Source organism: Perca fluviatilis, chromosome 15 (assembly GCF_010015445.1).
Source record: "Perca fluviatilis chromosome 15, GENO_Pfluv_1.0, whole genome shotgun sequence".
In the NCBI taxonomy this organism is placed as follows: domain Eukaryota; kingdom Metazoa; phylum Chordata; class Actinopteri; order Perciformes; family Percidae; genus Perca; species Perca fluviatilis.
Window position 1 is genome coordinate 8,816,987 of NC_053126.1, and position 22,166 is coordinate 8,839,152.

Below are 22,166 nucleotides of genomic sequence, written 5' to 3' on the forward strand. Positions count from 1 at the left end.
TGCCTCATGGCATACGATTAAGCTATTTGAGATAGTGTTTAACCTTTAGAAATAAAGGTTAAACAATTTCTTACTCGTCTCTAAATCATAAAATTGGCTGTAAAGTTGTCATTTTTTTCTTTACAGCCTGTTTTGTTCCCATGTGTGAGCCTTGCACTTTTGTCTGTAAATCTGATCAAGTTATTTCTACCTTTCTCCAGATTGGAGGGATTTACTTCAAACCTTTTTATATACATAGCTTACTGTATTTTCATTTTCCATCTCAGTGTACTGCTTTACACTTTTTTGCCTTAACCACACAGGTGATTTACTAATGAGTTTAGGCACATTTGCTATAATCACATGATAATTGATTTATTGATGTATAAAAAGTACTTTTATTCAGACTAGTAATGTAAAGTAGTTTTTGATAGTTCAGGTCAGGTCACAGCTCACAGATCCACAGTGACAGCTGTGTCGCTGTGTGTGTTCTCAGCAGAGCAAATGTAAAGTCAGCAGACAAATCCTTCTCTGTTGGACTTGGTTCATGTGTTTCTCTCCACTACTGTTGTGGATTGTACTCATATAAGTTAAATACTGTGTCGTGATATAAACTTTGAGAGCCTTTGCAGTATTTCTAGACATTGTAGGCAGGTATGTCCACGTCACTAAAATACAGTGAAGTAATCCTGTTAAGCTGTTGGCTTAATCCTGCAAAACTCTAATGGAGTTTGTCAACTCTGTATGGGATTGTGTGTGTGTGTGTGTGTGTGTGTAGTTCTTTGGGACACTATTGTAAAGACCTGTTTGTGATTTGTTCTCTCTGGTTTTTGCCAGATCGAGTGAGAGGGAGCGCACCTCTTCTGCAGATGGATAAAAATATCAGCCAGAAGTTCTCACGTTTATCTTAATATTCTCATTCAGTGTTTTTTCATTATACTGCCGAAAATGATGTCCAAGGCGCCAAGGTAAGTCAGCATTATCCAGCTGTTTCCTATATTTCTATCAGTGTATCATTGCTTTTAACCTATTTTTGGATTGCGATGCCCGTAACATCTCTATAATAATAATAAACATACATGCAGTATTCTCACATGGCAGCTGAAATACGAAATACATGAGTAAGAAACAGTGAGCATGTTCAATTCTTTATAGACAAAAGTTTGTTATATTTACCTGTTCTGTTTCTAAATGTGATCAGTTTATTGGCAGTGAATTCTCTCTTTCTTGATGTGAGAGAGATGGATGTGGTATAGATTAAAATGTTTTTTTAACACTTAGCATTGTAGACTCTGTGCGCAGCCTCTGGCTGCCAAATTATGTAAATGTTTCCTGGCACCATCCTTCCAACTCTGGGCTCTAATTTACGACGTAAAAAGCCCCTCCATCTCCTCTGAAGTAATCACAGCTTTTCCATGTGTCATTTTGGCAAAATTAGAGAAAAAGACAACATGTTGACCTTCAGTAATGATTTTGCATTGCGTTTTCTAAACAGTGCAGTAGGCTGATTCGGGAAAGAGCTTGTTGACTTGTCAGGTAGGCATAAGGAGCACAGAAATGATCAATAACTTTAATTATTTTATCTGAATCTTGAACTGCACTTGAAATAATTGTGTCAGATTATCCCATTGAAACAACAACAATGATCACTGACACAGATGCTTGTCAACTACATACTATTTCCAATAACTTGGGCCACATCCACAAACTGTTAATTAGCTGACAAGTACACATAATACATACAATACAATGATCAGCACAGGAATGCTTTCTATAAATGTATACATTATTAAATATTGATATATAAAATGTAATGATAACATTGTGACCCCCCCACTAAAAGTTTCTGAAAGTGCAGGATGACGGAATGGTTTATGCTTAACTTAATCTTAGTCTTAATCTCATCTATAACAGGTGGCCTGATACCCTGGTCAACTCTAAGACCAACAAACCTGCACAGAAGACAGGGGGGAAGGTAAGTGCCAAACTCACTTCATAAATGCTGGTTTGGTAAGTGATGACCTTAAGTGTGTTCATCCTTTAAGTGTCATGGGGATTAGGCAACATGTGCCCTTTAAATTACGATTTACTTTACATTTTCATTTTTTATTCAATCTTCTAGAAAATGTATTTTCCCCCTGCAGACTGTTGCTCAGCTGCATTGGAAACATATTGATGTAGAGCACATTTGATCACAATAAACAAGATTTGAGATAGTTTATGATGTTTATAAAATGCAACAGCAGTATTGTTAAGATTGTTTTGAGTTGTGAAATTGACTCATCATTTACGGGATCATGTGGGGGTCCTTTAAATAAGATCCCCCAAATACCTTTGGGCGTCCAAACCCTGTAGCATACTCACTAACTTAACATGGACACAATTTTCTCAGACTGGGTGCATGTTTTTACTAGACGTGCATGCATTTGGTTTTATTTATGTAACCATTAATGGCCGAAGATGAAGTTAGTGCATTTACAACCTTCACAAGCTGCAAAGTAAGGACTCTTCGAGCCTCCTCTAATTGATTTTTCAGTCTTGTGGTCTGGCCACAGATTGATTGCCCCTGCAGTTGGTGAGGCTGCATCTCTAGAGACTGGAATAAACTGCCTATGTCTGATGGCTTTCCATTGCTCAAGAGTGATTAAGTTCAAGTGTGTTTGTGTCCATGATCACAGTGTCGGTCAGATGGCACTTAAGCAAATTAAGAGCTCTTTTGAGGATTAAAAGGTTCTCTCCAGCGGTGATTGGATTGTATGTGTCAAAGAGTCCAGGTTGGGATGGGGTTGAGCAAGAGGTGCGATGTTTGACCATTTAATAATTATCATCCTCAAAACTGAAAACCATAAAAAAATGTATACTTACAAATATGTATTTTTGTGACTTATTTTCTCAGACAATCACTAGTCTCTACTCTTGCTCTTTTCTTTCTCCCAAAGGAACCAGCAGCATTAACTGTACCTGCATCTAGTAGAGGTAAACAGACTGGCAGCAGTACGTCTAAAACCAGCATTACTGTTGGAAGGAGCAAAAGCCTCAGCAGCAGAGGTAGTGACTCAACTGCTAGCGGCAGTAAGGCTGGTGGCAGTTTGAAAAGAGGCAGCCTCAGCCACCAAGGCCACCAGGGTACCAGGCAAGCATCTTGCCTGGCCAGACCAGCTTTCCGCCTCTGCAGCAGCCGCAGCTTCTCGTCCCTCCACACCTCCTCTCTCACTGCTGCTCCGTTCATGAGAAGCAGTCGCTCTCTCAGCAGACTCGACCAAAGAACCACCGGAGGCGGTAATTGCATTCATGTGTTATTTATGTATGTCTATTTGTAAAGTATTATATAGAAAAAATATCCAAATTAAGTTAATTACAGTCAAAAATCCTAGATATGGCTAAAAATCTAATTGTGGTGGCTCATTTGTATGATTCTATTTATTCTGTTTTTTTTTGTTTTGTTCTTTCTTAATCACAATGTTACTAAAGAAGCTTCTGAAATTGTTTTATATACAGCTGTTGTTTCTTTACTGCTGTCTCTGAAATAGATTCAGACCATGCAGTATCAAGTTCACAAGTAAAAAAAGGACAAACTGCAGAAAAGAAAGCCCTGAATTCTGGCCAGCTGTTCTCCTCGGATGCACCTGAGCACTGCCAAATCAGGTTTGTTGTTATTTTTGAATACTTTTTGAGGATTTAAGTTGTTGCTGTTATTGTGCTATATTTCCAATGAAATATGATAACCAGTTTTGTTAATCTGTTCCATTTATGTTTCCATTATTAAAGGGATAACAAAGACCAGTGTCATGGCGATAAAGCTGAGAAAATGAAAACAAGCAGCTCCTCTGAGCCACTGGAGTCTTCCTCCTCTTTGGTTTCCACCACTTCATTTCGTCATCACTGCAACAAAGTAAAGAAACAGGTACTTTTACTTTTAACGTGTATTTATGATTACACACTAAAGTAGGCTAACTGTTAACTGCTGCTGTCTATACCAATCAGCAAATTACATACATATATTAATTGTTCTATATCTTCTTGCATAGTCAGTTGGAACTGACTCATGTAGCCCCTATATTTAAAGGTGGACACTGCAGTCATCTTAATAATCCAAATTCTTTGTTTTCCTGCTTATCAGAAATATTGCTGAGTTAAAAGCCAAATTAAGTCATAGCCAATAATGGCACTGCCTCGGCTGTTACCATAGTTTCAATAATAATCATGATGTAAGTGTGACAGGCAGGAGTATATGATTGAAGGATATGTCCAGTCTGGTTTCTTGCTGGTTACTGAAGGCATGCCACATTTTGGGGCTTCTGCTGTTGACCATTTATTTAAATGATAGTGTATGTAGCACTTGATAATCAGGCTTGTTTCTTACCATTTCATATCTTGGCAATTTGTGTATTTTGTCATGCCTCATTTACAAATTCATGAAATGATCAGGATTTTCAAAGAGTGAAATGAAGTCGAACAGAGCCTGTATAATTTACACCCACATAGTTCCTCCATACTAGGTCCACACTTGCTTAAACAGCCTCTGCAGACTGAGACATTACTAGTAGAAAAGCCAAAATAATAAATTTTAATAACAATTCATACTTTTTATTGATCCCCAGTGGGGTATTGAAAGACAGGAACTGCACAATATCTGAACTCTAAAGAATCACACAATAAAATATCATCAACAAAGATTCGTGTTTAAAACAATAGCTAACCTTTAGTAAAACTCAGATGTTTGAGCTTTCTGTGTTTATCTTGTGTCACAACTGGCTCATAGGCTGCAACAAACATGGGAAAGCAGAAGAGGTATAAGCATAAAATAGGCATATATTTACAGAAACCATACTGAAAAAACAGAAACGTTCAAGTCAGTAATCAGTCATCTATGTGTGTATGGGTGTGTGGAAAAACAACCAAAACCAAAATGACAGCTGGGGTGAGGGAAGAGCTGGGCTCCGTAGGAAGGTGATCTTTATAATAAGAACCACCCCAGGCCCAGGTGTGGCTCGTGACCGAGACCCAGAATAATTAATGATGATGTTCATCAATAAAGTAATGGATCACATTTGTTGATTATTCCTAGCCATTATTATAATACACAATATTTCTTTGGTATTGCAAATAAGATGCTTTGCTTCTTCTTCAGCCTGCCCTGCTCAACTTTAAGAAAGGATGGATGATGCGGAAGGATGCATCTGGTCAGGTGAACTGGTCAATTCACAATTTTAGGAACAGTAGCATGATTATAGGTCTGACAAGCTAATAATCCTGTGCACTGTCTTGTTCTGCTTAGTGGCAGAAACACTGGTTTGTCCTGACTGACCAAATCCTGAAGTTCTACAAAGATTCAATAGCTGAGGAGGTGCGCTGGTATTCTGCTATATTCTGCTCTGTTAAAAAAAAGAGAAATGTAACTTTACAGTTGAATAAGAAGCTCATATGTCTGTCAGTATGGAGATTTATCCTAACAAAATAATTAAATACTGTAGGTAAAAAACAAATCATGACCCACATATGACACGCTACTCAACATTAACTGTGAGTGAATGCTTGAATGGAGTTTCGTGTCACAGATATTTGCCCTAAGCTGTCTTTGTTCCCTGATTGTTCATTTCAGGCAGCTGATGTGGACGGTGAGATAAACTTGTCCACATGTTTTGACATCAAAGACTACCCAGCTCAGAAGAACTGTGGTTTTCAAATTCATGTGAGTTCAATAACTTCTCAAATTTACAGTCAAACAAATGAGTAATGCAAATAGTAAGATGAGTCTGATAACATATCTATCTATCTATCTATCTATCTATCCATCTATCTATCTATCTATCTATCTATCTATCTATCTATCTATCTATCTATCTATCTATCTTTCTAAATTCAGTACGGTAAAGGTAGATGTTTTTGTATTTTAAAAACAGTTTGTTGTAGATTTATTTCTCATGATTTCATTTTACCCACATATTCATGGATCAATAAATATTTATAGCAATAAAATAAAAGAATCCAGCTGCTACACAGGCAGGTAGGCCAAATAGTATGTGCCAGAGTCTAACCAATCAGAATCAAGGAGCTTTAAGCATCGCTTTTGGTTGAAGCTGCCTGTTGGAGCTAGAAAAGAAAAATGGACCAGCAGCCCATTTGTGACTTTGGGGTGGCAGTAGCTCAGTCCGTAGGGAGTTGGGTTGGGAAATGCAGGGTTGCTAGTTCAAGTCACTGTATGGACCAAAGTATGGAGTGAGGACTGCAGACTGTAGCTGGAGAGATGCCAGATCAGATGCAAGTTGCCCGGATGCACCTGAGCACTGCCAAGGCAACGAATCCCCCCAATTATCCAGCAGTCGCAGCCCCTCACTCTGACATCTCTCCATTTGTGCATGTATAGGACCTGAGCATGTGTGTATTTCAGGCCTGTGTGTAGTGTGTTCTAACAAACAGAGTGTAAATTGTAATTACCCCACTGGGGATCAATAAAAAGTATGAATTATGGCTTTTCTACTAGGAATGTCTCAGTCTGCAGAGGCTGTTTAAGCAAGTGTGGACCTAGTATGGAGGAACTCTGTGGGCGTAAATTATACAGGCTCTGTTGCTTTGCACTGGGACCAAGGTTAATTTTAGTTTGTTGTGTTGTTTATGCTGTCAAAATGATTATGGTCTTAAATATCAAGAGTAGGAATCCACATAAACAAATCTCTCTGCCACTCTGGAATCATGTGGCTTTTTAGCTCCTCTGTGTTTGAGGTTTGATGTCCTCTTTTATGTACTCTCTTTTATGTAACAGTGTACTTCAGTGAGTTCACAAAGTACACTGTTAGAAAACTCTGTAGAAATATGGACTAATATACTGTGTTACTATGAAGACATTTTCTGTAATGATATTTCATAGGTGTTTTTCTGTATTTGGATTTGGACAGAAATGTCCATTAAAGGTACATAAGGTATACTGTAAATCTACAGAATTTTCCGTCTTTGGATTAACATAAATGTCTGTAAACTTAATGAAAAAGGTACTGGTAATTTTCTGCCAGTTTTCCTACAGGTTGTTTTCTTACAGTGTATTGATTTTATCTGTCTGGTTCTGGATGCCATTGCAAACTGCCAATATTCCTGCTTTTTTACTGTACTGTGTTGTACTGTGCTGTATTGTATTGTATACCAGGTATTGTATACCAGTAACAATCCATCTACACATCTACTACAGTCTATGCACATTCTTCTTTGCAACATATTGTAGTACATTTGAAAAACGGTTTCACTAATCATAAAACATATTAAATTGAGATTGGAATGGATGCTTGAGTAAAGAGAAGTCAAGCTTCTTTGATGTTACCAAATATCGAGGGTAAATCAAAGTATTCACACATTTTAGATAAACTGTGACAAGATGGAAACAAGTTTTTAAAGCCAACACATTCACTACCTTTCACTTTCAGGTGTGTAACGAATAATATTTATTTTCTTACCACAGACCAGAGATGGAGTGTACACGCTCGGTGCTATGACCTCTGGGATGAGACACAACTGGGTCCAAGCAGTGTTGAAGAATGTGAGGCCCAGTCTTACCCTTGACGTCACAAGGTAAATAAACTTGTTAAAAATGCTGCATAATTGGTGTCAATTAGCAGTACATAGTCTACATAAGTTCCCTTTTCATTTCTCACAGCTCCCTTTCAGAGCAAGAGACTCATCAGAAATCACAGCATGCAGACTCACTGTCAGTTGAGGGTCTGGAGAAAGCTGAAAACCCAGACAGCTTTTTGCAAGAGCAAAAAACCAGTGACAGTGCAGAGGAAACACATCAACAGCAGAAAAAAGTCAAACTGCAGCCAGAGGCAGAGGAGAGTTCTGCTGATGCATCGTCAATGATCGCCTCCTCCTCTGCTCCTCCACGGCGGGTGGAGGAGGTTGAAGGTGCTTTCTGTCTTCAGTGTACGCTTCATGTTGCAACCACGTGGTGCTTCTATATTAGTGGTTTGCAATCATGTTCTAATATTTGCTTCATAGGGGAACAGACGCAATGATAGATGTCTACATATCGGTACGTATCACATTGTACTAAATGTATTTCTGTGTATAACCTTCTGTGCACCAGGTGTGACAGATGTATCATCGTGTGTAGAAGGAGCTGGAAGTGACGGCTCTACCTCCACAACAATACTTTCAAATCTTGAGTGTTTGGAGCAGCAAGTATCAATAAACGCCACCTGTGAGCGCACAAAGGAGAAGGATAAATTGCCCTGTGAGCAGCAAACTGGGCAACTTGTCAAAGAGGTGGGATTATGTTTGAGTGTGTGTGTGTGTGTATATTTGTAATTGACACAATTGACACAACCATTGACTAAAGCATGTTCACCTAAATACGTAAACACAGGAATACCGGATTTGTGTGACAGTCTTGTTACTATTTCTCTACAGCTGGAACAAACACAGAAGGAACTCTCTCGACTGCAGCAGTTAAACAGGGATCTGCAGGAAGAGCTAAAACGAGAGAGAGGGAAGCATTCCAAGGAAAGGGTGCATCCACAGGTATAACACAGAAGACACTCAAACATATACCATATCACCATGCAAAGCACAGTTTGCCCTAAAAGCTCACTGTTGTCCCATAGAATGATCCTTTCTCCAACTCGTCTTCGGAACAAGCATTGGTTTTACAGCGGCTGCAGAAGATAAATCATGACCTCCACTTTGAGCTAGAGGCTCAAAAGAGTAGCCAGGAGGAAGCCAGGGAAGATGAACTACGGCGAAGGGTAGATCTCTTAGCTCAACAAGCGCAGCTACTGGTCACGGGTGACGCCACAGCACTTGCACAGGCCCAGCTGGAGCAAGATCGTCGGCAGTTTCGTGAGCAGCAGATGGAGTGGGAGCGTTGCGTGGCGACCCTGAAGGCCCAGCTGAGTGCCAGTGAGGAGCAGAGGAGGGAGGCCGGGTTGCGCTTCACACAGCTGCAGCAGGAGTTGCAGAGTTTCCACAGTCTCCAGCAGGACGCTGATCGCTTGCACAAACATCTCCAAGAGGTGACAACTCAACTTCATGCTAATGAGGAAGCGCAGGCTCAAAAGGAGGCTCGCCTGCAGAAGCACCTCACACTCCTTCAAACAAGTCAGGACAGAGAACGGAAGAGCTTGGCCGCTAGCCTGGCACATGCAGAGCAACACTCACACGACCTTCAGAAGAGACTGGACAGGGCTGAACAGCAGGTTGAGAGCCAGAATAAGACCCACACCTGGACCAGGGACATTGAGGAGGCTCAACAACAGCTTCAAGAGGAGCTAGCGTGTACAGTATCTACTGTGCAGAAACTTCAAGAGGAAAGAGAGCAGCTCGACCATCGCTGTCAAGAGCTGCAGAACCAGTTATGTGAGGCAGATGAGGAGGTGAGCAGGCTGCAAAGCCGCTTGAAAACAGATGAGACGCAATACTACAATCTTGAACACTCATACGAGAGAGTTAGTGAGGAGCTGCAGCTGGCCTTAGGGAAGGTGCAGCAAAAGGAGTCTGAAACACAGGATATACGAGAAGGCTACGAGAGACTCCTAGACAGGAAGGAGCAAGAGCTGAGTGAAGTTTTGCTGAAGATGGAAGTCCTAGGTAATAGCCTGGAGGACACGGAAGTGAAGCTGAATGACGTATTGAAAGGTTGTACCTGTGCCTTTTCTCAGCAGAAGGATGAGAAAAATGAGAGACAGACAACTGATCTTCTCACTGTAAATGACAGCAGGCCGAATGCAAGAGACTCGAATGCAGTTGAACATGCAGGAGATTACCCAGAAAGATTTATGTCTGTGATCCAGATGCTTGAAACCAAGCTTTATGTAACAGAGGAGAAACTAAGGGACATCATGCAAAGACTGGAGGAGCACCAGAGTCACATCAGCTGCCGGGACCCCCACCTTTGCTCCCAGCTAACTCAAAGCCGAGCCACCGCTCAGCACCTCAGTCTGCTGCTTCACAGTCAGGCCAAACAGAGCCAGCGCTTCGCCCAGGAGACAGAAAACCGCTGTAGGATGTTGGTCGGTAGGTTTCAGGTCGCACTGAACATCATACAAGCCTGCAGGGAGAGGCTCCAAGCCACTCCGATCAATATTACGGATTTTGAGAAGCTACTAGCAACCGTTGCTGCCTGCCTTCAGCAGGGAGAGAAAGATGCAGAGAAACAGCAGCATGAATCACACAATGAAAGCAAAGGAGAGGATAGGATCCTCAATGATGAGACATTAGCTGGAGCTGAGAGCAACATTAGTGCTCAGAGTAAACCCCCAAAGGATGACATGGAAAGTGTTGGGAAGTGTTTAATGAGGGAAGTATTTGTAGTAGAAAAAATTGTGTCTGTCCTTCAGAGTCAACATGGCATTGGGCAACTACCCTTAACATCAAGAGAGGATGTGGGGGATGTGGCACAAAAGTACAAAAACATAATCTCCCAAAGAATAGCCTTAAAAACAGAAAAAAGGACTGGGAGAGCAGAATGTGACAACAATGGACCTTTAGAGCAGGCCATTGTTGGAGTCTGTGCTGAAGCGGAGCTCATTTATGCTGCCTTAAAAGTTCAGCATCAATATGAGAGCACGACTCAAGTAAATAATCAAGAAGTGGAGCCTCAAAGGAAGAGTCTGGCAGATATTAACCCCCCAGAGTTGGCTTCCTATGAGGAGAAAGTGCAGGGAGAGGGCAGAGGTTCAGAAGGAGCTACAAAACCAGTTGAAAGGAATGAATCTGATGTCCAAAAGGTAGAAGCAGAGAAAGAACCAGACTGGTTAGCGCGACTAATATCCCGGCTGCAGAGAAGGGCTAAATCCTTACACCAACTCTGCCAGGAGATTTCTGATGGCAATGCAGTAGAGTGCAGAGTGGCTGATAATTGGGAAAGTGCTTCTGCGGCTGACTTAAATTGGATGCAGGAGCAGGCAAAGTTAATTTATTTGTTAGACAGGCTGCACTCAGATTTAGAGCAGCAGCAAAGTGAGGTGTTACAGGACAAACTGCAAGCTTTGTGCGAAGAGCAGGATATCACATTAAAGGATGAGCAGGAGGCTTTTAATCACACCTTATGTCAGCTTCAGGAGGACATCAGCGTATTAAGAGAAGAACTGGAGCGTGCTGAGCAAAAGATAGCATCTGTAGAGACTGGGAAGCAGAGACTCCTGGAAGACTTACGGAAAATCGAGGCTTATCACGAGGAACGGATGAAAAAACTGGAAATGGGGTTTCAAGAGAAGATTAGGGAACTGCAACAGATCCACGAAAAAGAGATGAAGCACTTGCATGGTTACTACACCAAGTCTTCCAAAGAGAAACAGACCAAAACCTGCACAGAGACACCTGCTTTGACCGAAAGTACCTCCTCCCTACCAGACCAGACTGCGGCGGAGAGAAAAACAATATTGGCAGGTGGTGCAGCAGCCATGAGAGAGGCTTACCAGAAAGATCTTGAAAAACTTGAGGTAACAAAGACCTTATTTCTTTATCAGATACTCTGTCTCTTAAAGAAAGCAATTATTGATTTATAATAGAGAACCTTCTTTCTAAATTTCAATACAGGCATCCTGTCATCAAGGTGTCACTGCTATGGAGGAAATGCACAGGCAGCTGATAGGTGATCTACAGCAGCAGCATCAGACAGAGGTGGCAGCACTTCTGAAGGAGAAAGACAAGCTGCTGCAGGAAGAGACATCCGCCACAATGGCAGGTAAATGTCTTTCAGCAAGAAGTCATACAAAAATAAAAGCACTTTAGGCTGTTATGTCAATACAAACTGAATTTTTTTCATGACAAGGAATTTTTGCTGAAGTTGTAACAATGTTTAAATTGATTCACAAACAAAATATAACAATGAAGGACATTCTTATAATAACATGGGAACCGACTGCATTAGTTAAATAAATGTTACGAATATATATATATATATATACTGTATGTATATATATATATATATATATATATATATATATATATATGTATATATATATTTAGATGAGCAATTTATGAGATCAGCAACAAAAAGACTTACTATACAAGAAGCTTTTGTCCATCGTGAAAAGTTAGTTGAAGATTAGCAGAAATTAAGTTACTCTAATGCAACAATGGTAAACAATTACGCAAGTTTTCATATCTTTCTGCAGCCATTGTAGCAATGAGGAGAGCCCATAAACAGGAGCTGGAGAAAAGTCGATCAGCACAGCCCATCAAGGAGAGCGATGACATCGCACAACTGCGCGTGGAATATGAGTGAGTGACTACTGGTCCTTTCACTGCATTTGTTTTTTCTCTTACATTGAAGCTACTGAAAGTCACCTGCATACATCTAGCTACTGTGTACACTACTGCAGCATATATTGCAGGACTCTTGGATTGGATTGCATTTTATTGTGATGTGTATTTCCTTTTTTGAACGTATTTATTTATTTCTTATTTCTTTCTGCAAAATCATCATGTTTCACTTAAAAATGATTTCATTGCAAACGGAAATATATACAAAACCCACCTACGGCAGGTTGACTTCCTGTCTTAGATTGAGAATATAATCAATGAATTCATTAACTCAGAATTAGTTTCCTTTCTAAAGTTTAAAGAAAATTGATGAGTTCGAATAACAGAATAATTAAGCAATCAATAAATTAAATAGCTAGCAGGTAAAATGTATTTCCACCAGGTGGTGTTAGGAGTCACTCTGTATTTGGTTTTCCAGTCAAGATCGACTGAAGTTGGGGCGGCCTCTAGCTCACCCAGTAAGAGCGTGCGCCCCATGTAGGCTGAGTCCTTTGCAGCGGCCCGGGTTTGAATCCGACCTGCGGCCCTTTGCTGTGTGTCATCCCCTTTCTTTCCCCCTTTCCTGTCTATCCACTGTCACTGCCGATTAAAGGGAAAACCTCCCAAAAAATTATCTTAAAAAAAAAAAAATTGAAATAAAGAAAAAGATTGACTAAAGTTGATGTTCATACAAAGCATCGGCAGCAGCATTTCTGTGCGCTTCACCACACGGATGAGTACAAACTAACGAGCCCTGAATTGGCTGCAGTTGTGGCAGCTAAGGTCTTGGCCTGTATCACTGACCGCTGTCCATGGTGCTGATACCTGGAGAGTGATAGAGGAGCAAATACTAGATTAGAGTGCCATTGTATTTATAAACTCAAACTTTTTTTTTTACACAGACTGGTTGGAAGAATATACAAATGCCATGTTAGGACATGCACCTGTTCTAATGAAGATGTAAAAACACTGCCAGAAACTAGGGGGGTGCAAGGGTGGTGGTGATGGTGCAGTGGATATGACACATGCCTTTGGTGCGGAAAACCCGGGTTTGATTCCCTCTGTGATACATCAACCAATGTGTCCCTGAGCAAGACACTTAACCCCTAGTTGCTCCAGAGGCGTGTGACCTCTGACATATATAGCAATTGTAAGTCGCTTTGGATAAAAAGCATCAGCAGACATGTAATGTAACTAAATACACTCCCAGTATTTCCATCATTCAATGCAGGCCTGATAGTGAATCTGTATTTCAAATGTGTAGCTCTATTTAGTCTTGAATAATGTCAATGTTTCCCATTTTTCCTCCAGTTGTACTTTAAGTCTCACCATTTATGGCAGTTTTTCCATAAAGAAGAATTATTAGCCATTGGACCTGTGTCTGGGAGCTGTTTTTCCCAATTCCTCATAATAGCTTTTTTACTTGCTCTGCTCACTTTACTGTACAACATAATGCTTCTGCTTTGCCACTGCAGGAAGGAGATCCAGTTGATGCATAAGGAGCTCGAGGTGTTGTCGCTTCAGCACACTCAGAGATGCCTGGAAAACTCTCAGCTGAGCCAAGATCTGCAGGATGAGAAACAAGCTTTGATGCAGTACCAAAAAGAAAACCAGGAGCTCAAAAAGAAGCAGGTATAAACATTTTCTTTCCACAAAGGTGTCTCAGACAGTGTAGCTGAGTATTCTTCGTTTGTCTTCGATTAACATATCCACATGTCAGTAGTGTAAACAGTGTGTGTTTTTCAAAAGCCATTTGTAAAATGTGTCATATCCCCCTCTGTCCCTGTCGTCCCTTAAAGAGAGAGACAGATGAAATGTCTCAACTACATTTCTCGCTAAATGGACAACAAGCACGTGTTGCCCCTCAAGTAAACAACTTCTATGAGATGGAGGTAAGTGTCTGGAAAACACGCTTTAACCTTTATCTTTGTCCAACAAAAAAACTTTCAAGAAGAAGAAAGTAGTGATGCTGTCTGTGTGTTTAATTATTAACATGCGTTTTAATTTGTTTGTGATGGTATAAATGGTTTGTGTATTATTGATTTATCCAACTTGAGGTTATAAATACACATGTGAGTGCTGGAAGAAAAGTTGGAATAATGATAATGATTTCCATAGATATACAGTATAATGTTTGCACTTAACGTATACTCTTCTCTCCTTTACTAGAACACACAACATATAAACTACTGAATAACCGGGATGTACTGTGTTGATGTACTTTATGTTACAGGTGATTCTGCGAGCAAGGGAGGCAGAAATGCAGTTTCTCAGACAGGAAGCTCGTTCTCTCAGGGAAGATTTGAAGCTTGCTCGAATGGTACTGAAATCTCTTGTAACATCTGGGGATCTTGCTAGATTACGAGATAAAATTGTGAAATAAATAGTTAGAGAATCTTTTGCATTGATACTTGAACAAAAACATGATTCTTTTTGTATTTACTGAAATTAGTGAATGAGTATGAATTATCAGTCACAATACAGTCTGCATGGAGTGTGTAGTGTTGTAGAAAGTGTCCCTCTGGTGCTCTAGTTTCAAAAGGGGATATTGACCATGCGATCACTTTTGAACAAGTATTAGAGACAGCCCAAAGGCGTCCATTTTGTACTTGCCCTGATGAAGGCCCTAATGGCTGAACTGCATAGGCATGTTCTAATGACTTTATGTAGCCAAGAAGATATTAAAGGCTTTTTAACCACTACCCTCTTGAGTGCCTCAGATTCCTTCAACCCTGTTGAATATAAACTGTTTGTCTGTGTGTATGTGTGTGTATGTGTAACAGGACAAAATATATGCCCAGAACAAGCTCAAGGCCCTCTATACGAACAGCCAGGATGAACCCTATCATGATGTCAACAAACTCTGTGAAGATGTCAAGTTTGCCACAAGCGGGGACGCCTCAGGACAGAGCATCGGTGAGACACTTTTTATTTTGTTGCGTATGGGATTTCTACTCACACACACATTCAAGTCTGAAAAATAAAGCTTATTTGCTTTCTTGCCAAGAGTTAGAGGAGAAGATTAGTGACTATGTAGCTATACAGCCAGCAGCCTATGGAATAGCTTAGCATAAAGACTGGAAACAAGGGGAACCAGCTAGCCTGGCTCTGTCCCAATGTAACAAAATCCATTTACCAGCACTTCTATCGATCTCCTCATCTAACTCTCATAAAGTGCATTCCCCAAAATGTAGAACTACTCCTTTAATTCCCTTCCTGGCTGTTCCTACCCTCTTGTTTTCTTCAGAGGAAACTGTGACGAACACAAGTAATGCTGCTTTTCTGAAGAAAACCGAGAAATCCTCCCTCACACGTCAGATCAGAGGAGTGAGATCAAAGGTAACCTTTGTCAACTGAGAAATGCCAAACATGTTCCCTTCATATGAACCATTTTAAACGCTTTTTTTAAACCTTCACCTCACAGTAAAGTGTTACAATCATGCTAACTGGAGATTAAGAACATTTACTCTTTCTGTTATTTTCTTTTTTGTATGTGTGTTTGGCTTGCAGAGTTTAAAAGAAGGCCTCTCTGCCCAAGAAAGAATGAAGTTGTTTGAGTCATTCTGATCCAAACAAGATGAGAAAGTGGAATATATGTTTCAGAGTAAAACTGCTGTTTGGTCAGTGCAGTTTAAAGACAGAGGATGTATTATACATTATGTCTGTTATATGTAACATTTGTTATTACACAGTATGTGTTATATTATATGTAACTGTTTTTTACTGTGTAAAAAGTTGATTTGTTGTTTGTTGTTGTTGTTAATATACTTTAGAAAATATGCACAGTATGTGTGTGTGTGTGTGTGTGTGTGTGTGTGTGAGGGAGAGAGAAAAGGCATCATAATACCACTAGAGGGAGCAACAAACTGTTTTAGATAACATTTCTAAAAGATTTACTCTAAAATATAACACTGTAATCACAAAGAAATTATATATATTTTGTTCGTCAGTACATTGCACAGTGTAACTTATAGACACACTGCCTGTGTTTTCATGAAATCACTCAGTGTGTTGCATCAGTTGTATAAAAATGTGTTATTGTTATGTTATTTACATATTGTACCACTAGATGTAGCATAATACAACATTTACTACTTTTGAAACAGAGGTTGATGTCGGTGTATCTTTTCTGATGACATGCAGTTGTTTTATGACCCAAAATATTTGAGCTGCAAAATCAAATTAGGGCAAGAATTTTAGGAAGGTTACTATTTTTTATCAACATATGAAACAATTAGTCATGATGTATGAAGATGTTCTATTCTGGCATCATTCAGTTATATAAATTCAAACAATAAAGTATTTGTTAGTTAACCAAAACACATGTTTGTGTTTCCCTGTTTCTCTGATTGCGACAGCCTATAAATAACTGTGTTGTAAGGTATGTAAATAGAAAATTATTATCAGTAGCATACTGTAAGGATAGGGAGCCTTTATTATCCCAGAGGGAGATTTGTTTCCACAGCAGGTACATGTTCCACACTGATGAAAAAGTATAGGCTACTATAACTAAAGAACAGTGTCAAGATTTTAAATGAAAAAGACACAGAGCTTATATGGAGGTTCGGGTCACATATGTGTTGATATGGCCGAATGTCAGCAAAGAACTGAACCACTGTGCAGCTGTGCTTTTGTCAACAGCAGTGGCAGCGTGTGACACATGAACCTGAGGAGGCTGGTGCAGGAGAACACTGATGTCCGCTCTCTCAAAGGACTACACAGTACAGTACCTCATTAGTGGAGCATCAAGTCTGAACTGAGCCTGCCAGTGATGTCAGCAGGGTCTCCAACATCAGACCACACGTCATACAGGAGGAAAATAGTCAAGGATTCCCTGGTTTCATAGTTCAGAGATCCCAAACATATTGAATCACTTCTGAATGAGTGTGTTATTAAAATGCTGTTGACATTTAACGTGCCTCGCATTACTCAGCGATATGTTACAAGTCGCCTCAGTTAACTCCTAACGCCTAATATTTGTAAACCTAGAATTATCTAGAATGTTACATGGAGAGTTTTTATTTCATTTTAAGACTGTCCAACTTTATTCTGTGGGAACACAGATCATTCACATAAAATGTTTTTCTATGTATATTATAAATCATTGCTTGGTGTCCTTGCAGAAGCCCTAATTTGTTCTTTGGAGTCATATTCCTAAAGAGGAACATCACACCTCATTAAAACCCAACACTCATCTTTCCTTCCCTGTGACTCCTGCGTGTGAAACTGCAGTCATGTGAGCCAACACTTTGAAAGAGCAATGCTGTTTCTTAATGTTATCCATCACGGATATCCATGATATGGATATAATTCTGCACCTATGAGCTCTTTTGGCTTGCTGTGACATTTAAAACGAAATATAACCAACATTTTTGCACTTGATACCTGAAAATTAATGTTGCTTTTACATCAGGCAGGTAAGATTTTTCATCCTTAAACACCTCAAGAAGAATGGAAATAGTAGTTTGACATAATAATCTTAATTTCACATCCACGTTCTAGCTTTGCTAGCTCTGAAGCTTTCATCTGCTGAAGAGCACTTTAAGATGTGGTTTAAAGCTCTGGGAAAAGAGTAATTGGACTACAGTTGGACAAGTACATTACACAACTGTATTTTGACCGTGGTGTGGGATTATTCTGTCATGTGTATGATTTGCAAACTGGATTTTTTTTTTTTTACTCTAAATGATCGCATTAAAGAACATTTCTTAGAAAGAAATTCATTTCAAAAGGCCAAGGCATACAGAAGCATTTGAGCATGATTGGAGTTTTAAGGATTCAGCCTCATAAGGTTGGTTGTCTCTATTCTGTTGTTTATTGGTAGGCTATCAGTAGGCTGAGAATGATATCTGACTGATATCCTTTTAAATAATGAATAGAAGGGTTCCTGGTGTTGCATGAATTCTGTCCCTTTAACCCCATAATTTCCTTTTGAAAATATATTTTTCTTGTCTTCTTAATCTTGATAGCTCAGTGGATGCAAATTTAACTGAAATATGAATTAAGTAAAACTTAAATCTTTGAAAACCTTTGAGAAAGACGCTCACAAATAGTTCTCTTATGGCTTTATTATCATGTACTGTCATTCTTTTTTTTTAATTCCTTCATTATTTTCTGGACATGCCTTTCTAATACTAATGACATTTACTCTGATTACAACATGTTAAACAAAATAAAGAAAGTAATTCTGATATATATCTTAAATATAAACTTCTCTGGGGTGGCCTCTAGTTCGTCCAGTAAGAGTTTTTGCCCCATGTTGGCTGAGTCCTGCAGCGGAGCAGGGTTTGAATCCACCCTGCTGCCCCTTGCTGCGTGTCATTCCCCCATCTCTCTCCTCCTTTAATATTTATCCACTCTCTAATAAAGCCCCAAAAAAATAATCTTAAAAAAAAAAAAAATACTTCTCTCAGTTTGTTTCTGCATTTCTTTGTGTGGGGAGTACAATATGTATGTGTGTGTATGAGTGTATGTGCACCTGCCGGGTCGAGCTGCCCCACAAACGCTCTCAGTCCTCATGACTGATCAGCGGCTGATGTAGAAACACCAGTACAAAGGTGCACCTGCTCAGGCTGTAAAAATAAGTGGCCCATTTGCAAAGATCAATTACTGCAACCAGCACAGCCTGCTTCCACAATGATACACTTGAGCAGCGTTTACATAGCAGCTGACGGGACCACAACTCTGCTTGTTTTTCCTCTCACAACATGCAACACAAATCTGCGTTTGTGTTTTAAGGTGGGTGTGAACACGAAGGAGTTGCATGGGCTTGTTTATTTCCATTTTGATTTGGATCACAGTGTTACAAAATCAGGTCCAGAGATGTGTGACCTACATGGAACTCAAATTTGTCAGTGTTTCCATGACAATGGATATATCTTACGTTGTTCACCTGGGACAAATATAAATTTGTGCCAGCCTCGGCATGGAGGATGATGAGGCTGATTGGTATAAAATGTGTCAGAAACAAGCAAAGTTTTGTTGGTGCAAAAACAGGTGTGAAGATGTGAAGCATATTTATATCAGTTATGATATGGACATCTTTAAAAGCCATGAACAATAATTCAATATGAAATCACTTAATAGGCACCAGTTTTATAACTCAACGACTAACGTGAACCATGTACCGACAGACTGACACACTTTTAGAACAGGACCAGACCACGACCTAAAACCTTTCATAAACTTTTCAAATAACCTTTTTGCTATTTGAAGAAAAATAAACATAATTATCCACTTGTATGGGGTAGAATAACATAATTAACTAAAGTTTTTGGATTTAATTCAGAAGTCGCTTCACAGTAAGAGGGACCTGAAGTTCAACCTCCAGGGTCTCCCCCTGTTTATCACAAGGTGAGGGCACTTTATTATGATGAGGCAGGATGTTGATTAGGCTGATCTGGAGCAGACTCTCTAACTGGAGCAGGGAGGTTAGTGAACAGCTGCCTAAAAAGAGTTGCGTGTCTTGTGTATGTGCAGCGTTTCTTTCTGTTCGGTGGGAGCACAACGCCTCTCTTCCCCACTCAGGTTGTTTTTGGCGGTGTTGGCTGCCAACGGAGACATAAATATCACTCACACTCTTTACAGTATCTTTCGTGTTTTATTTCTCTCTTCCTTGTGATCACTGCTGTGTTAAACAGGTGTGCAACCATTTTGTTGGAGGCCCATCTTAGCAATAGAGTTAGCTCTGTTCCTAAGACTGACAAAAATGAATGAATTTTCTGCTGTTTTTCTACAGTTGAAAAAAATAGCCTCAATCACGAGGCCACTGTAACCTAATGTGGCAGCACTGACCAAAACAAGTTACAAGTTACAAGCTCTTGCTCAAAGATTTTTCACTATGCACTATTAAGATGAAACACAGCAGATAAAACACTTATGTAACTGTGATTGATGTTATTCCCAACAGCAATTCCAGGCCACGTCTTAGCTATAGATACTGATATATAGCTATATATAGATAGCTATAGATAATAGAACAATGAGCTGCAGCAAGTGAGCCTGAGCAGCAGGAGTGCTGCTGAGACTGAACTAAACAGACGGTTACACAGTTGTATAATTGGAGTACCTGCCATGCTCAAGATCCTGAGTGTCCTGCCAGGACCAGTTATGTTCATGTCTGACTGAGCTTTGAGTAAACATCCTGTGTCTTCCATATCACATATGTTGGATAACCACAACATGACATAACACTCAATATGAATCAGTAGAGTTTGTGCTGATTATCTGAAAGGTGATCAAACTGCAGCGTGTGTCCTGAGTGTGGTCAAGCCTGGCCCACTTTGTCCTGCTGCAGTGAAGCTGCCTTTAAATAACTCACTGGGTACGAGGTATTGGCCGGGCTCTCTCTGTCCCTATAGCACACTTCACATCCCCATCTGGTCTGCCATCTCATAACTGAACCCACAACCCATTTACGGGCCTAATATCATAGTAACGTACAGTAACAGTAACGTAGTGTGTATGTAAAGTTATGACTCACCCACACACAGGATCACACACCCAAAGCTCCTTGTATTTTAAGGTTTAGAAATGTGCTTTATGAATAATTACTTATTTATAGCCTGCCAAATGTTACAATCAACAGATTTTCTATTAAAGATTTTACTTAATAAATGTGAAAATATGTGAAGATACACTAGTCTTACTGCTTTAGTGAACACAGATCCAACAGCACTGACACTCTCAAAGGTCAAACATTATTGTCTAGAATTCCTCTTAGAATTAGAAAACTGATACTCAGACAACCATGGCTTAGCTTCCTTGGATGCCGTGCAATGTGTACCTTCCACCCATCTCTTTGCTCTGTGAAGGCATCTAGTGAATCTGGGTTAGGCCAGTACTAGAATTACTGATCCTGTTTCTGTCCTGTAAAATAATTACAAACTCCTGGGAAGAGCGGTGTGTCGGTGGGTTGTTAAAAAACCAACATGAGATGTGTCGTAGCTTGCCCACTGCACATAGCAGATATATTTTTATCTAGAGTGTTTGGAAATTAATTGCAGTTACCCAGAAGAAATATTTAGTGACAAAGTAAGTGTGTATTTCCTATGCTTTGGCCCAGAGTGAAATATCTTTTAGTATACTATGGACACTTCTTTTGTCATGCAAAAGCACCGTGGCTATGTTGGTTGGTCCACCACTTTGGTCCAGACTGAAATATCTCAACAACTATCAGATGGTTTGCCATGGTATTTTTTTTTTTTTTTACATACATTCATGGTCCCCCTAGGATGAATATGTTGGTGATCCTCTGATGTTTTCCCTTATTCTGTGAAATATCTCAACATCTAGATGGACTGGCACACAATTTGGTAAAGATATTCATGGCCCCCAGACGACGTATCCTAATGACTTTGGTGATCATAACTTGTCAAGTGGTGTCGTCATTAAATCAAACATTTAGTTTGTCAAATTATTTGGTTTAGGACCAAATACCTGCAAAATGTATGACATTCCCATCAGCCTTACTGCATCCCATCAGCCTTACTGTAGCTTTAGCTTGAGTTTAGTGCTAAAAAGCAAACAGCAAATAGCATGCTAACATGCAGTAAGGTGAACATGGTAAACATTACACCTGGTTAACATCAGCAAACATGCTGATGTTATTATTGCCTAATTACAGTTTCACACAGCTGCTAGCGTGGCTGTAGACTCATAGTCTCGTTTTACTCTGATCAAGGGAACAACTGCTCATTGGCCCTGTGATACACTAAGTATTCACTGATTTCCTCCTTCCTCCAGGCATGCACACACACATAAGACAAATGAGTGATGTTCAGCGAGGAACTGCCTACATGGGCTTTTCAAAGTCCAGCGTGTTCAACAGGAGCTGCTTTGCTTCATGAATGAGTCAAAATGGAGACCACACCACCCACTCTGTGATATGTTTGGTTTTTAGTTAGAAAATAAAGACAACATTACAGAGTATGGTAGTGAATTAGAAGTGTTAACTT

The 22,166-nt window shown here is 39.8% G+C and overlaps 1 protein-coding gene across 5 annotated transcripts; it reads left to right on the plus strand.

The window, feature by feature from the left end:
- Window positions 1–750: 750 nt before the first annotated feature.
- LOC120574270 (trichohyalin) lies at window positions 751–17,124 on the plus strand. Of its 5 annotated transcripts, none has more exons than XM_039824556.1 (21): window positions 751–947; window positions 1,894–1,954; window positions 2,919–3,258; window positions 3,510–3,624; window positions 3,748–3,883; window positions 5,111–5,167; window positions 5,258–5,326; window positions 5,582–5,671; window positions 7,430–7,539; window positions 7,625–7,872; window positions 8,054–8,232; window positions 8,377–8,487; window positions 8,571–11,405; window positions 11,503–11,650; window positions 12,084–12,189; window positions 13,686–13,842; window positions 14,010–14,102; window positions 14,444–14,530; window positions 14,994–15,126; window positions 15,458–15,549; window positions 15,721–17,124. In XM_039824556.1, exons 1-21 carry the CDS (start codon window positions 928–930, stop codon window positions 15,775–15,777), a joined length of 5,244 nt encoding a protein of 1,747 aa, XP_039680490.1. In that variant the 5' UTR covers window positions 751–927; the 3' UTR covers window positions 15,778–17,124. The 5 variants fall into 5 exon arrangements, with proteins under 5 accessions (XP_039680490.1, XP_039680491.1, XP_039680492.1 ...); XM_039824557.1 differs by having other exon boundaries at window positions 3,748–3,871; XM_039824558.1 differs by lacking the exon at window positions 5,258–5,326.
- Window positions 17,125–22,166: the final 5,042 nt, after the last annotated feature.